General features: G+C 37.1%; 2 protein-coding genes across 2 annotated transcripts in view; one reads left to right on the top strand and one right to left on the bottom strand.

The window, feature by feature from the left end:
• Positions 1 to 110: 110 nt before the first annotated feature.
• On the bottom strand, positions 111 to 2,296 carry LOC101737953 (trafficking protein particle complex subunit 4). Its single transcript, XM_004926872.5, has 4 exons — positions 1,573 to 2,296; positions 1,274 to 1,365; positions 811 to 997; positions 111 to 632 (listed from the first exon to the last, which is right to left on the bottom strand). The coding sequence occupies exons 1-4, from the start codon at positions 1,745 to 1,747 to the stop codon at positions 433 to 435; spliced, it is 654 nt and encodes a 217-aa protein (XP_004926929.1). The 5' UTR covers positions 1,748 to 2,296; the 3' UTR covers positions 111 to 432.
• A 5,971-nt stretch (positions 2,297 to 8,267) lies between these two features.
• LOC101737489 (DNA-binding protein D-ETS-6) overlaps positions 8,268 to 16,840 on the top strand; it is a 28,767-nt gene continuing 20,194 nt past the window's right edge. The window contains exons 1-3 of the mRNA XM_021348461.3: positions 8,268 to 8,517; positions 12,225 to 12,367; positions 12,654 to 12,789. Of these exons, the coding sequence (XP_021204136.1) occupies positions 8,466 to 8,517; positions 12,225 to 12,367; positions 12,654 to 12,789 (331 nt within the window). The 5' untranslated portion in view covers positions 8,268 to 8,465. The remainder of the gene's footprint in view (positions 8,518 to 12,224; positions 12,368 to 12,653; positions 12,790 to 16,840) is intronic.

Genomic DNA, 16,840 nt, shown 5'->3' on the forward strand with positions numbered 1-16,840 from the left:
TTTGCTACTGGATTACAAATTGCTATTTCAGATCAAACACTTAATCTTCCGTCTTTATTCACAAAATTAAGATAATGAAAAACTGATTCAAATTAAAACATGACTCATGATGACATTTACATAAAATTTATTTTTGGAATAAGTTGAGTATGTATATAGTTAAACATAATTTGACATTATACAGATTAATTAAATAAATTTACAATATTAAGCAGGTATTGACATTATACTTGTTTTAAAATATTGCAAGCGGATAGATACCACAACGTAAACAGAGCCCGTCACGAGGCACTCCGTTAATCTCAGGTATTGCACAAATTTTCTTTTTGTCTAACTGAAACTCATAGTGACTGGTAGAAAATGGTTAATAATGGTACTAACCTGTGCAAATTTAAAAGTGCGACTTGCTACTTTACTGATATTATTGTATAATTATAAATTAGCAGTCCCAGACTTCTCAACTAGTTCCAGCAGTGTGTGTAGAGATGTGTCGAACAGTTCACATCTTATTGGCATCTCGAGTGAGTAGAATGGATTCTTAAGTGCATAGTCTGAATATAACTCATAGATCCTCTTTAGGACCACATCAGTACCTTGCATATTAGTGTCTGTTACTATTATAAATTTTACACCTGAAATGAAAATATCACATCATCAAATTAATGTCATAACATAATATTATCTCAGCATTCAAATTATAAAAATTAAAATATATATTTAGCACAACATAACAAAGATAAAGAACTCCGTTACAAAAATAGCCAAAGCTAGAAAAATTATGGCAAAAAAGGATATAAGAAAAATACATACCAGTGAGTGTTTGAAAACACGACAACTTGAATGTGTCAGCCGTTAAGGATTCTATTCCTGAGGATTTTGGTATGGGACTGAGCTGACTAGCAAGGGCAAAAAGAGGATAGAACATGCTGGCCAGCACTATCTTCTCATTTGTTGTTGCTCTCACTCTACCAAATTTTAGACTCAGAGGATAGTTTTCCTGAAAGGTTTTTATATTTTATAGCAAATGAAAGTAAACATCATTTAAAAATGGCTAATGAAACACTAGGTTACATCAAATGTGTTGTGAGTAGTCAAGAGGGGGAGTTACATTGGTCTTTCTTACATTTTTTACTTTTTAACCATACCAAAAGATATAGTGACAAGTATTTACCTTTGACATTGCTGATATCCATGAGTGACAGACCACTTACCATTATGTGTTCTGTAATTAGCTCATCATTGACGCTTTCAGGTAAATAGATGATAATAGTACCTTAGCTTCTATAATATCAAAGACATCTCTATTGTCTTCCGTTGTTCTTCCTGTCACTGGAGATCCATTTACTGATAGTAATACATGTCCAACTAAAAGATGAAATAGTGGTTTTTATTTGTTATTGAACATGGTTAGCTTGAAATTTTTTTAAATCCTATCTTTAGAGCAGCAAGCATTTACATTATAAATGTTACAACTGTTGTGAGTTACATGAAAATTGCTGAGTATACATTTCTTTTCATTTCATTCAAAATTTACTTTAATTCCAGGAAAAATATAAATAGTAGACAATTTACCATTTATTCCATCTCTTTGGCCAAATGCCACAACAACTTTTTTATTTTCATACTGCAATTTAATATCAAGGGGAAATCCAAACGTTTTCTCAGTCTCCACTCGAGGAATATTGTGATCGTAGTTGTAGATGAGACCACCAGACTTGCTAACAATATAAATTCCGTATATAACCATTTTATTATCTTCTTTAATTGTAGTGTTTTCTACACATATGCATTAAATGTTAAATGTAATTGTGAAATCTACGAAACTCGTTCACAAACTAATTTTAGTAATTTCACGTAAACTTCTTGAAAATATCACTCGAAATATAAATAGTCGTACATATTTGAACTTTTTATCTTACATTTATAGTTTATTTCTTATCGATATGCGTAGCAAATATGAATATTATAGAAAGAGCTATTTTTTAATCGAAGTTCCACAAATAGTGAAAAAATGCAAAACAAAACATAAACCACCCAGTTTTTGGTGATTATTGTCGAAGTTGTCAAAGTATCTTTATATAATGTCAAAAATTGACATTTAATTTTAGGCGTTTTTTAGTTTGATCCGTGACTAGAGTAAATGGAACGCAGCTCATACGTTCAAAATTGGTTGAACAGAATTATTGCGAAGTGCATTCGCATCGAATGATGCGACAGTGTTGTAGTTCAATCCCGCAGATAGGTTGCAATTTTTATAATGAAATACGTACTTAAAACATTTTCGTGCATGACTTCCACGATGAAGGAATAACTCAACCGTAATTATTATTTTTTTTCTTTTTTTTTTTTCTTCTTTTGGCAATAGCGTTGACTTTTTGCCAATGACGTAAATTAAAAGATTGGGAAACCAAGTTAAAATAGGATACGAAACACGAGAAACGATCAGATAAGTAGGAAGAAGTTTGAAACGGATAATAAAAATTTCATAAATATACATAAATACACTTACAAATCAAATATTTAAACTTTAATATGGTTCTGAAGGATGAAAGATGACAATATTTTATAAAATATACATGGATACATAATTATACAGGATTTACAGGTAGGAAAAGGAACATTAAGAGATATAAGATCATTCAGGAATGAGGAGCGGTCGTATAGAGGACATGAAAAGAAAATATGATCTAGATCACATTTATCGGATTCACATTCACATATATCAGTAGATACAATGCCTAATCTATTAAGATGAACAGGAGTGCAAACATGACCCAAACGCATTCTTATGATAGAAGAACACACTAGCTTATTGCATTTGGCACGGAAAAACCATGGCTTAAATGAAATAAGTGGCTGAAGGTTAAAATATCTCCTGCCTTTTGATTGACCAGTTTCAGTCCAGAGTCTATTCCAGCGATCCTGAAGGTGAACTACAGGAAGAGCGCCTAGATCCTGACAAAAAACTTTATAAGGGAAAATGTCGCCATCTTCCACAGCTTCATTAGGTAGTTGGTCTGCTTTTATATTACCAGGAATGTCACTATGGCTAGGGATCCATACAAAGAGCACAGAAAGACCAATAATTAAACTTATTTATTTCATTATTCGATGTAGATAGAACTATCATAACCTCCTCCTTGAGTCGATAGTCCTCAATGCTGAAGGTGACGGCTTGGATGGCATCATGGACTGAATTTGTTGAAGGTAGATCTTATTTGGTCCGACCAGCGCATTGAACTTCTACATTTGGACCTTCTTCCGTAGACTTTGGCAGTTGCCATCGGCTTTTCCAAAAGGCACAATATAAAATATAATATGTATTATAAAAATATAATAATGATGTACATTTAGATAAATAATTCCATTCCAATCACAACTTGAATAAACATGTCAACTAAGTGAGAGGAAATATTTATTAATTCGCATAATACGCCCTACCTTTCATCCAGACTGATTCTGACTCGGTTCGGAATATTCTGGCTAGGCTAGGATCGAGCGGCTCGGTGACTAAAGTGCTGTGATCTGCAGGCTCGGGGTTCCGTGGCAGTAGGGTGAAAAGCAGAGTTTTTTTTTTAATTTTTATTGGTTAGATGTGTGGACGAGCTCACAGCCCACCTGGTGTTAAGTGGTTACTGGAGCCCATAGACATCTACGACGTAAATGCGCCACACACTTTGAGATATAGTTCTAAGGTCTCAGTATAGTCACAACGGCTGCCCCACTCTTCAAACCGAAACGCATTACTGCTTCACGGCAGAAATAGGCGCGGCGGTGGTACCTACCCGTGCGGACTCACAAGAGGTCCTACCACCAGTAATTACGCAAATTATAATTTTGCAGGTTTGATTTTTATTGCACGATGTTATTCCTTCACCGTGGAAGCCAATCGTGAACATTTGTTGAGTACGTATTTCATTAGAAAAATTGGTACCCGCCTGCGAGATTCGAACACCGGTGCATCGCTATATACGAATGCACCGGACGTCTTATCCTTTAGGCCATGACGACGATGAGATGTACTCCGCGTGAAACCTTTCAGAGCCGTTAAGCGATAAAGGCTTTTATTCGGTTCAACTGCGACCCTACCACTTCCGACGCCTAGAGGGAATACGATGATCACCTCTTAACTAAAAAAGAGAGTGTGCTGAGGCACAACTGTAGTGTTGGCCGCGGAAACGTCCTACATTGCCCGGGTTCTATCTCGAGTGGGGATTAGGCATCGGGCGAGATTGCAGGGAAGTCATTTAGAAAATTTTCTTAGATCTTCAGCCATCTAGTTCCTCATGTACCCCGTGCGCCCCCTTAGGCACGGAAACATTGTAGGAAGTTCGACCGGACCCAAAAAAAAATACAATTGTTTGTGTTCACAATTAATTTATTCTGTCATCATACATAGGTATTTATAAAATCTCAAGAGCCTAAATATAAACGAGAAGGTGGCCGGATTCAGGTTTCAGGATTCATTACCTATTAAATACACAATTATCAAATTATATCATGACTTATCAGAAAACGTTAACATTATAATAATGTTTGTCAAACATTTATAAGCAACTAATGTGTATAGTGTTATAATTAAGCAATAAACTTTTATCTTCAGATTCATCTTTGTTTGTTCAGTGACGTGTAAGTTATGACGTGGGAGAGTCTGTCGCGTATGTTTACTGAATATCACTTGTTTTAATTTTCAGTTTGTTATTTTACAACGGTCATTTAACGTAAGTATCGCTTAAGCGCCATTTCGATAAAGCGGCACGACACGAGAATCTTCTTCTCATCGTGGCCACCGGTAACTACATAGCCGATCCTGCAGACCAGATGGTAAACAGTCGACGTCACCCAAAACACGTCATCTCGGATCCTCCCGATCCACTAATGGTGCTTTTAGGTACCCCAAGCACCGGTCATAGATCCGGTGGTAGATCCTGCGAAGTACGGCTCTTGCTAAGGTTCGTGTTAGCAACATTGTCAGGTCTGAGCCCTGTGAGCTCACCTACTAGCCCGGTGACGCTGACATACTTTCTCTGGACCATCAGTTTAGGTAGGTTTTTTTTTTATCGTGTAACACATTTGTGAAAATATCAATAAAAAAGGTATTAAGAACCATTCATGCTATTTTCTAAGAATTATTTATTCATTCTAAAAAGTGTGCCAGTGTTTCAAGAAGAAAATGCGAGAGAGAGGATTTGCAGGACAACCGAGATACCCCAAAGAATTGCGAGGAAAGTGATCGTGGGCAGGGCACATTGATCGAAGAACAAATGGCCGCTCCGCCGATCTAAAAATTCGCAAGTGGCGACTATGCACCGAAGACGCAGTTTGGGTGGGCTCCAAAAGGGTGGACCGACGACCTGTCGAAGATTTTTTTATTGCTTAGGTGGGTGGACAAGCTCACAGCCCACCTAGTGTTAAGTGGTTACTGGAGCCCATAGAAATTTACAACCTAAATGCGCCACCCAGCTTGAGATATAAGTTCTAAGGTCTTAGTATATGTAGTTACAACGGCTGCCCCACCCTTCAAACCAAAACGCATTACTGCTTCACGGCAGAAATAGGCAGAGTGGTGGTACCTACCCGCGTAGACTCAGAAGAGGTCCCACCACCAGTAATTACGCAAATTATAATTTTGCGGGTTAGATTTTTACTACACGATGTTATTCCTTCACCGTGGAAGTCAATTTCTAAGATTGCGGGAATCCGCTGGATGCAGCAGTGCCGGACCGGGGTAGGTCCATGTCCAGTAGTCGGAGTCATCGTGTCCTATAGATATTAACACCAATCATACTGCTCTTAAGCATTTAGGGTGGAAGAAAACTCTTCATAAAACTAAGGGTATAACGAAGATTCTGCATGCCAATGATGTGCAAACCTTGTCTTCGAACAATTGACACGATCGCACAGTCACGACATACAGTGTCGAGTGAGTGAACTTATTTGTGTTTTTAAAATAATTTGATTTCTCCACACTGCGCCACGTACACGCTAGATGGCGTTAATTTTAAAAAAATCAAAATTAAATTTTTTGGCGTTACAAGGGAATTTTTTTTTTTTATAAAATGAGCTCCGCTGTTAGAGATTTGGTAGATAATTGCATGATATAAAAGACCTCAAACATCCGGAGCTACTCAGGTACAGTTGCACCTTATATCGAAGTCAACTGTACCGTTTGAAGTAATACACATGGACATTAATGGTGGTAGGACCTCTTGTGAGTCCGCACGGGTAGGTACCACCGCCCCGCCTATTTCTGCCGTGAAGCAGTAATGCGTTTCGGTTTGAAGAGTGGGGCAGCCGTTGTGACTATACTGAGACCTTAGAACTATATCTCAAAGTGTGTGGCGCATTTACGTCGTAGATGTCTATGGGCTCCAGTAACCACTTAACACCAGGTGGGCTGTGAGCTCGTCCACACATCTAAGCAATAAAAAAATAAAAATAAAAGATAGGAAGCCCTGTATAGGGCATTTTCGTATCGAGCCATGCGTGTGTCGGCGTTCACATCCTACTATCAAGCATTTAACACCTGCTTACAAATGACTTCCACGACGAAGAAATAACATTGTGTAATAAAAATAATACTCACGAAACAATATAAAAACACACTCACATTAGAAACTCACATTAGAAACCTCCGGAGCTGCCAATACTGACATCCCACAACTCTATACGTTAGGAAGGGTAGGAACAGCCATTCTCCCCTCACATTTTTCTCTTTCCAAACTATGTATTTAAACTTACTTCATAGAATCGATATGAAAATTGTATTGTCTGTCCTCCTATTTAACCAGCCCCACTTAGCCTTAGCTGTCACTGGTCTATCCATATTCGGTCCGTAGTAAATACAGGGCATTCCGGCGCCGGAGAAAACGTATGTACATAAAATGAGCGTTGAGAATGTGACCTGCTATACACGGCAGGAGAGGCAGCTCCCACATATTATAAATGTAGCAGCCTCGTCTTGGACAATGATTAGACACTCCTTCATTTCCATAGGCTCTGCAAACAGCTTAGTACAACTCTTGGGAGCGGTGGTTGGAGATGCGCAGTCGAAAGCAGGGAGGGCCGCGCGTTGTGTGCGTAGTAAACAACAAAAGCTCACGGTATAGTGACACGACTAATTCGGACATTTTCAAGTTATTACCTACGTATTTCATAGCATGTGTTTCCAAAGGTTCGCAAAATGTGTGGTACCAAACAAACCTTAAATTCCACCTAAAATGTTGCTTAAGCACGATCATGAAATCCTATTATATTTGTTTTCAAAGTTTTCCTTCCTCCATATTTACATTTTGTCTCCTTTCTCTTTATCTTTTTAAAACGCCTTCCAACGTGTTTACAATAGGCACGTTATTAATACTTTCACAAAAAAAAACTGTCTAAGTATTTATCTCGACATCGCTACAGTACGTACGAACAGACGTCGGGCAGCAGCAGATAAAGTATCAATGGACTCCGGCTGCAATTACTTTATTGGATGACCAGACGAACTCAGGATCTGATGTTACGCAGCTACCGAAGACTACCCACAGAGCGGCGTGAGCACTTGTAGCTTCCATGCGATTTGACATGAATGGCTTGACATGCAATGGCAACATGTAGGATGGTGATACCCGCTGAAGGGCTCAGGATGTATAGGTGACTTAGCAACTAAGGCGCGGCTACTCATACTTCGGACGCATGACGAGAACCTAGTAAATGTGATTCCAAAACGCGAACACATTATACTCGTGCCTTCGAAACAGTCAGAAAACTGTTACCCTTCATGTTCTCCTCCAGAAGACCTGTGCCTGGGCTCGAAACTGTCTCGACTAAATTTGAATAAAATGACTAAAACTGACATTGAATAAAATGGCTGGCTGGCATTGCTGACGTCCATGAGCGACGGTGACCACTTACCATCAGGTGGGCCGTGTGCTCGTCTGCCTACTAAGGCAATAAATATATATATATTCATGAAGTATTGCGTAACGATGTGCAAGTTTAAAGAACAATGTCTACATTGATAATAATATTTTGAAGACGCAATTTCTTCGTGTTAATCTCTGGAAGTACTGTCCTGATTTACAATTGTTCCCTATTAGAAGACAAATTATCCAATTGGAGTAGGTATTTATTGTTTGTTTTGGAAATAATCATGTGTTTGAAATGAACACCACAGATATGTTTTGTGATTAAACATTTTATTTAAATAAAAACATATGTGTAAAATAGTTGTAAATTTCAAAACGCATCGTAGGATGGCAATCGTCATCACTACACTTCCCAGAAAACGTTTTCCTCTTGAGCGGCGCGCTGACGAATGGATACGTCACGCGGTGACGCGGTGACGCGGGGTCTTGCATAAAAACCGCGATGGTCTGCCCGCCGCAGCCCTAGTACCGGCTATAACGTAGTGATTATATACTCTTTGGTACCGGCCTGCTCTCCAGCGAGACATCACCCTGGCGCCCCGACATGCCTGCATGGAGTCCACGACTCCTGGCTCCGACAATGAGGACGAGACCGTGCCAGCCGGTAATGTGCAGTGTTTGTGATGTGATCAGTGCCGTGTTCAAGTTTGCGCAATATTTTACGTCAAGTGCATGTTATTTGTGGGGATTATTTCAATAAAATTGGCCAATAACTCCTGGAGGTTGAAGAGTCCCGTGAAAGGCTGTTCAATACAGACGATGTTTAAGTTTAATTTTAAATTCATTGTCATTTTTTCTTGAACTGTACAGCAATAAGACCAAAAAAGTAGTTTAGTTTGATAATTTTCGTTTAAATGGTTTACAGTTCAAAAAACGTTCCGCCAAACACCTGAAATAGGTTATGATTCATAATTCTTGATGATAATTCAATGAAAACTTGTTTTTTTAACCATTATCAGTACTTAATTAGAAATATCTATTCAGAGCAAATATAAATACTAATGTCTTAAAAATGTTTCAAACTACTCGTTTTCAAGTCAACTTAAATTTAAAATAACCTAAACACAAATTACTATCATCCAATTTTTCAATAAAATTATATGAAAATATTGAGGTAGGTATTATACGAAGGAATAATGAGGAAAAGTGACATATTTTAGACAAATATTAAAAATTAGTCCAATAAGACCTTCTTAATTAAGTAATTGAAAATCATATTCAAAGTTCATCTCACTGTGAAAACGCACGTGTACGAATGTACAAACAAATATATCCCTCTAATTTTACTGGCTATAGACAGATTTTCTTTACTATATTCTTTAAAATTTGAAAATGTTTAACATATGGCTGTTTTGAATTACTTTTGTTCAACAATATCAGCAATAGGTTGAAACATCCGACAATTGACAAATATAATTAACACATTTTAATATTTAATATCTACATACCTTTCATATTGTTACTGAATTTCACACTAAAACAAGAGACAACCCATCATTTTGTAATAACGCATAATATAACTCACTTGTAATCCAATACCATCATACCTTTTCCACCAAACCATCCCATCATACCATACCATCATAGCATCATACCATCATCATTTTTCCTTATTGATTTCATTTATAATTTAAACTTGAAATTAATTTTCAAAATTAGAGTTGAGTTGAGTTTAAATGTAATAATTACGAGAAAAACCATTATATCTTTTAACTATATCCGCGATTTGCTAAAACTCTACAAATCTGATATGTACCATGTATTTATGATTTAAAACTGTTTTACTGCTTAATCTCATATCTATCTCAATCACATTTGAAAGCGTCCAGCTATCTACCTCAAAGTTGTCAAGGATTGCGTTATGTCGTATTCCTTGCTGTCACATCGTACCTACTGGTTAATTCAGTAGATGTTTCATTCACAACTGTTTGTAACAAAAACTATTGAATACTATGCTGATGAAACGTTGAAAGGTATCTTCGTGTTGGGATGTTTATCAAATGTTTAATAAAATGGCACCACTAGAGCAGCAGTTTGTTGCAGCAAATTGTTCCACAAATGGTCCTAAAGCTCTCAGTCTAGTTTTACATGTCGCTATGCAACTCAGAGATGTTCGATAACAACATTTCATAAACTCATTTAATCGATTTATATTAATGTTGTTACACACAGCAACAGTATTTTTATTGCGTCATGATAATCGCCTTATCGTTGCCGCCGCTGACTACTCCCCGAATCCTGATCATGCAGGAGCCAGTCACCGTCGACGCCCTAGACACGTCCTTACGGATCCATCAGATCCAATAACCTTTGCATTAGATGCCTTCAGCTCTAATACTAGGGGCAGGCTTAGGGACCCCGGTAACCGTACTCGTCGAACTCGACAAAGAGGTCGACGTGCAACCTAACCCATGCATCAGCCCGCTGAGTTTCTCGCCGGATCTTCTCAGCGGGTCGCGATTCCGATCCGGTAGTAGATTCATTCGCGAAACAATTGTTCTTGAGTTGTTAGGTCTCCTTCGGAGGCGCTCGGGCAGTTGTTAGCAAATCCCACCCCTCTTGGCTGAGCCTTTGCTCGCCCACCTGTCCTGGTGAAACTGGAAAGGCCTTCGGGCCACCAGTAAACTTTCAATCATAAAAAAAAAAAAAATTATTTTTATCTTTTGATAAATAATACAAGTGCCGTAAAGTTAATGTGCACGTGCCCGAGTTCATTTGCGTTGCCGCAGCTACCTGCGCAGGTAGCGTTCAGTAGCTTCCAGCTGCCACCATAAAGCCAGTCCATCATAGTGCCTTACCACCAGATCATTTTAAAGTATATTATATTTGCCGTTTTAATTATTATTTCGCTGTCAAAATTGCTTTACACCGATGATAAAAGAGATATAGATAGATTAGAGATACTAAAGAGAATAGAGACTGCCTGAAGTCACGATTCCCTCATGGGATAGTAGGTACATAATTGTATATTAATCTTAAGTAACTGGAAACTCAACAAAATAAAGAAAAACCTTGAAAACGGCACTTTCAGTGAAGTCGAATTATTAAAAATGTATTTTGTGAAATATAAAAAAAATCCTCAACCTTTTTAACTTATCTACCGTTTTATTAATATTTCTCGATCAAACCACCTGCATAATTGTCCAGATGTAATATTTTTTTTAAATAAAAAGTAAGTAACGTAGTAAAAGTAAGTAGTTTAGATAATACTGTTATCTAAATCATTCAAATATCCATTTAATTATATTGTTTCATAATATTTGTTTAATTATATAATTAGAAACCGTATTTATATGAGATTCGTCGAGGCAACATTAGTCTTCACGTCCCTACGGATCCATCAGATCCAATAACTCTTGCATTAGACGCCTTCAGCTCTAGCACTAAGTACAGATTTAGGGACCCCGGTAACCGTACTCGTCGAACTCGGCAAAGAGTTCGACGTGCAACCTAACCTATGCATCAGCCCGCTGAGTTTCTCGCTGGATTTTCTGATTCGATAGCATTCCCGAAACAGCTGCCGTAGCTCTCCTGCGGAGGTGCTCGGGCAGCTGTTAACAAATCCCAACCCTTGGCTGAGCTTCTGCTCGCCCACCTGCACCTCGAAGCAGTGAGTAGCGAATCGCTCATAACAATATAAAAACTTCGCTTAGTGGCTTTTTACCGTGGTAGCTCCTGAACAATCCTTGCTTAAACGTAGGCGCGAACGGTAACGGTAGTGGTGAGTATCTTGCACACGAAACATCAGCACACCGACGGCTTCCGTCACACTACTAAATAATTGTTTTACCAACACAAGAATACTTAACAATTCTGTTAACTTCTGTGAATTCAAATCGAGGCTCTGAATTCAGATCGCATGTTGTATTTGAATAGTCATGACCTAGGTATTTCCATTTTCCATATAGAGGTACTTAATCAATGTTGATCGAATCGCTCGATCTTATACCTAACCTATTGTACGTAGTTTCGTTTTTGCTGGTAATACTAAACTCATTAATTTTACTGGAGACTTTTCAATCGGATGGTCGCCACGTGCCGCGACGCACAGACGATTTTCTCCCCAGGTTAGAGCCTCAAAGCTCACCTATTCGCTCGGTTACGCTGGCACAGCCCTCCTAAGGGTTACTAGCTTTGATAAAAAAAACGATTTTCTAATGCAATTGGGCCTATAAAACATCAGATAATAAAATTAAAATCGCAAAGATTTCTCATGTCATTCTCATTCTCAATCCTTAGTTCCGGTCTGAAAGGTAGCATAGCCGTGAATGCAATGTGCTTTCCTGAATAACATATGTACTCTCCTCTCAGATCCTGAGAAATGGGACAGAAGCGACGTGATGCGGTGCGTGAGATGGGTGGCTCGCACCTTCAGGGTGGCGGCGCCGCGGAGACACCTGCTGCCGGACACCGGCAAGGACCTTCTAGCGCTCACCGCGCAGCAGTGGACGGAGGTAATCGAACAATTGTATATATGTGTTCAAGGCTCCGGTAGCCATTTACCTGAGGCAGTCTCTGAAATCGTCCAGCTGTTTACAATTTGCTTGGATATAGGAATAAAATACTGGCATTTAAATTACATAAAGATCAAAGGTGAGAGTTGCTTTAGAGGTTCAGGGACAGTAACATCAGCCCCACGTAGGTAGGCACGTTAAGCCCTGCGCGAAATACGACATCTCTAATAGCGAAATCCAAACACCAGCATTTAGAGTTTTCTTACATTGAAGTAATGTTCTCCAGGTTTGTTCCGGGGATGAGCAAGCAGGTCGGATATACGACGCATACATCCGACACGCTCACGCCAGCGCCACTGGTCTACCGCCCCCGCCGCCTTTACCAGAGCACCAAGCTTCTTCTAGCACTCCGTCTGAACAACGTGAGTTTAGGCAGTAATTATATCTATGTTAGGTACTAGATGAATCTATGGGTTGAAAGTGCCCGGTGTTGGTCTAGAATGGCATCACGCATCTCTTCCCGTGAGCGACTAAGGGGTTCATTCAACAGGGAATGGGCAGCAGCGTCCGCAGAGTAGTATACCTACTACTCGTCGCTTTGTAGATAACTTTTATATAATTTTGTATTTGTCTAGTGTTCAATTTTAGCTTTTTAGCGTCTTGTCTACACATCTAATTATTGAACTGAGTTGAACTGACATTCAAGATGTGATCCACAAATTTTATACTTACATATTATGGATTTTGTGCACATTATGTATTTAAATATATAACCAGGCCTTGGTCCGCAAAAAGTTATGGAGATTTTTCAGCAGGGTCTATTTTATAGTCTACTAGCGACCCGCCCTCGCTTCGCTTCGGAAACATTAAACACACATGAAACCAAAAAAAAAAATTAGAAAAAAAAATAAAAAAAGTAGCCTATGTTCATCAGGGACAATGTCGGCTTCTAATGGAAAAAGAATTTTTCAAATCGGTCCAGTAGTTTTGGAGCCTATTCGAAACAAACAAACAAACAAACAAATCTTTCCTCTTTATAATATAATATTAGTATAGATATAGATTTAATGAGTACATTTACTGTAAGTCCTTGCATTTTCATAATTGTGGAGATCTTGATTAGCGCCAATTGGTAGTTTAAATGACATATGCTTAAAAACATTGAAAACATTGTATTTAATATTCATTATGAATAATTTTTGCGACATTTGGTATATTCCATATGAAATACACGTTATATTTTTTGCACGTTTATAGAAAACTTTGTTTCAGTAGTTTGTAGGTTGTTTAATATTGTGTGTTGGGAGATTATCATAGTGTAGCTTTTGTATGCTCTTTCAATCTATATATTAATACGTGAAGCAAAAACTTTGTATCCCTTTTTACGAAAATTGCGCGGACGGAGGAGTATGAAATTTTCCACACTTATAGAGAATATAGAGAAGAAGTGCACAATGCTAATGTTTTTTAAAATAATGCATAAAAGATACATTAAATCAATAAAGAAAACATTACACACATTATATACCTACCATGTATTTGACGCACACACGCATACATACTATTTATTGTCAAACTGTTGTTCTTGACGTCTGTGGTCAAATTGAGAATAGATTAAATATTGTTTGTCTTTATTAATATTTTTTTATAGTGTAGCCTTGGCGAAATTTGTGATTATAGAAGTATAAAATACAATCATAATAGTGTACAAACTTACAATTCCAATTAATTATAGTCGAATTTCGACTACTGCGGGACCTCTAGTTTTTATTAAATGACTATTTTTTATTTAAAAAATGAATAAATTAAAATAGTAATTGTGGACATATATGCACAAAACACACCTATGAATAGATACGTACATGTAATATATATTATAAATATAAAAAATACAAGTGTTTAAACAATACTAGAGTTCCCGCAGTAGTCGAAATTCGACTATAATTAATTGGAATTGTAAGTTTGCACACTATTATGATTGTATTTTATACTTCTATAATCACAAATTTCGCCAAGGCTACACTATAAAAAAATATTAATAAAGACAAACAATATTTAATCTATTCTCAATTTGACCACAGACGTCAAGAACAACAGTTTGACAATAAATAGTATGTATGCGTGTGTGCGTCAAATACATGGTAGGTATATAATGTGTGTAATGTTTTCTTTATTGATTTAATGTATCTTTTATGCATTATTTTAAAAAACATTTGCATTGTGCACTTCTTCTCTATATTCTCTATAAGTGTGGAAAATTTCATACTCCTCCGTCCGCGCAATTTACGTAAAAAGGGATACAAAGTGTTTGCTTCACGTATTAATATATAGATAAACAATAGAACAAAAGTGAAAAAGAAATTAATTAAAAACTTCAGGCCGATTTCAAATTCATATTATTTTATAGTACTTACTAAACGAAATGAATTTAAAACGTTTACACGCTGTTGATAGACCATCTATATATTTTATTTTATGTAAGTACTACAAAAATACACAAGCACTGAATACCATCAACTTCAAATATTATTACTGAATTTTGACAAAAGCGCCATCTATCTTATGTAACGGTAAGCAGTATAAAAGCGCGCCAAAAAAACTCATGAATGAGCGCGCGATGAATCACTTTCGCAGCACGCGTGAGTTCCATTCATCTCTCACGGTTAGTGACTCAGCTGTGTTCTACGAAATGTAACTTTTGGTTTTTACTTCGATTTACTAGATGGGTAATTGGGGTCTGTTCATGGTCAGTAGAGAACACTTAGGTAATCTTTAATGCGTGCCTAACTTATCTGTAGTTTGACTATAATAATACTTCACGGAAAACAGACTTAATCTGAAAAAATACATGATATTCTTAAAATTGAATTGATATATTATATGAAAATAATCCTAGAATCCTCCTGTAGTGTTGATTTCGACATCGTTTTTTAGTTCTGTAGATTAACAATCGGGTAACCATTTAACTCAGGTTAGCTACGTTAATCTGAGACTATGTGGTTAATTAAAATATTTCAAAAATAAAGCCTCCTTCTTTTTGGAAATGCTTCAAATGAATTAATATAATCCAATTATGTATGTCTATAGTATTAATTTTGAATTTGTTATCGTGTTTTTGACCATACAATATGTTACGAGAAGTGAATATGTAGTTTGTAAAGGTACCTAGAACCCACAAGGAATACTGTCGGACCACTGCCTCTTCTGGCCGGGGCTTGTAACTTCTAAATTGACTGCTGATATCTGTGGCTGATATCTTTAAGTCATGCGCTCAACGTATACGCACATGCCTTTATTATTACAACTAATAATATGATTCAATTTAAGTACTTATCAGATTACACAGTTTTCGACTCCCTTATCGTTTCTCATTTCCCCCTAAGGTCCCAGTAGATTTATAAATCGACAGAAATCACCCCAAAGCAAAAGATGTTATCTCAACTCATCAATGTGCGAACGTGTCTTTAACATAGATATGGGCATGCCCCTGACTCTCAGGAAATGTTAAGTGAAAACAATACGTTGAAATGAACTAAAAATATTAGATAAGAACTAAAAAATGGTTAAGAATAAATCTGGTAGGTCAAAGATAGTCTCCACGGTTACTAACCACGAGGGTTGGACTTGTGCGAACTCGGCCTCATCGAGTTTTCCACAGTGGCAGTAATCTGTTTCCTACCTATCTCCCAACTACCTACAGACAATAGGGGCTCCTGTTTGAAACGATAGAGGTTGAGCTTTTGTGATCCCTCCTCCATATGCGATCCTGTCACTAAAAATCATACCGAATAGTGTTATCCATCCATTATAGCTTACAAAAATATAATTAAGGTTATTTTATTTATACAGAACATTAGACATAAAAAGTAAATTGTTTGTCCGAATAATCCGTGAAGAATTAAAAGAATTTGGCGCCAAATCTCATTTTCTCGTAATGATTCAAAATAATGAGGTCGTTTACGCACCAAGTAATAATCGGAAGTTGCCAAATATCTGGGGAATTTCAGCAGCAAACAAAATGATTCCATCATTTGTCATCAGAACGTTTGCATTCCTATCGAGTTTCGAGCGATGATTGATTTAGATCTTTAAGAATTCAATTAAATTGAGGTATTTTTCACCACTTCTAATTAATAAATAAAAAACGATATAACTGATGATATTAGAGTTGAATTAATCGTTGAACGAGATTTAATGATCACCATTTCGTTTAATTATAACTCGTGTCATTGGGCTGGCTCAAATTATAACGCTAATAAAATTGAAGGTCTCACTCGCAGATTCCTTTTATCTCGATAAGGTTACAAATTTAATTTTAATATTTTCATAAAATCCGTCTGCATAATAGTTTTTACATGTGTTAGTTCTTTCACAAATATTATTTTTAATTCTAGTAAATTTTCTTATAAAATGACATTCAAGTGATTAAGTATGCTCGAACAAGTAAAAAGGTGTGTAGGACAGTTTGTTTTT

The sequence above is a fragment of the Bombyx mori genome, chromosome 12 (assembly GCF_030269925.1).
Source record: "Bombyx mori chromosome 12, ASM3026992v2".
NCBI classification, from domain to species: domain Eukaryota; kingdom Metazoa; phylum Arthropoda; class Insecta; order Lepidoptera; family Bombycidae; genus Bombyx; species Bombyx mori.

Bases quoted from the DNA above. Each gene is read 5' to 3' on its own strand.
- LOC101737953 (XM_004926872.5), bottom strand. From the start codon at position 1,747: ATGGTTATATACGGAATTTATATTGTTAGCAAGTCTGGTGGTCTCATC. The intron at 1,366-1,572 runs GTAAATTGTCTA...TTCATCTTTTAG, and splicing joins CCAAAGAGATGGAATAAATG to TTGGACATGTATTACTATCA. The intron at 633-810 runs GTATGTATTTTT...TTTTCATTTCAG, and splicing joins GTGTTTTCAAACACTCACTG to GTGTAAAATTTATAATAGTA.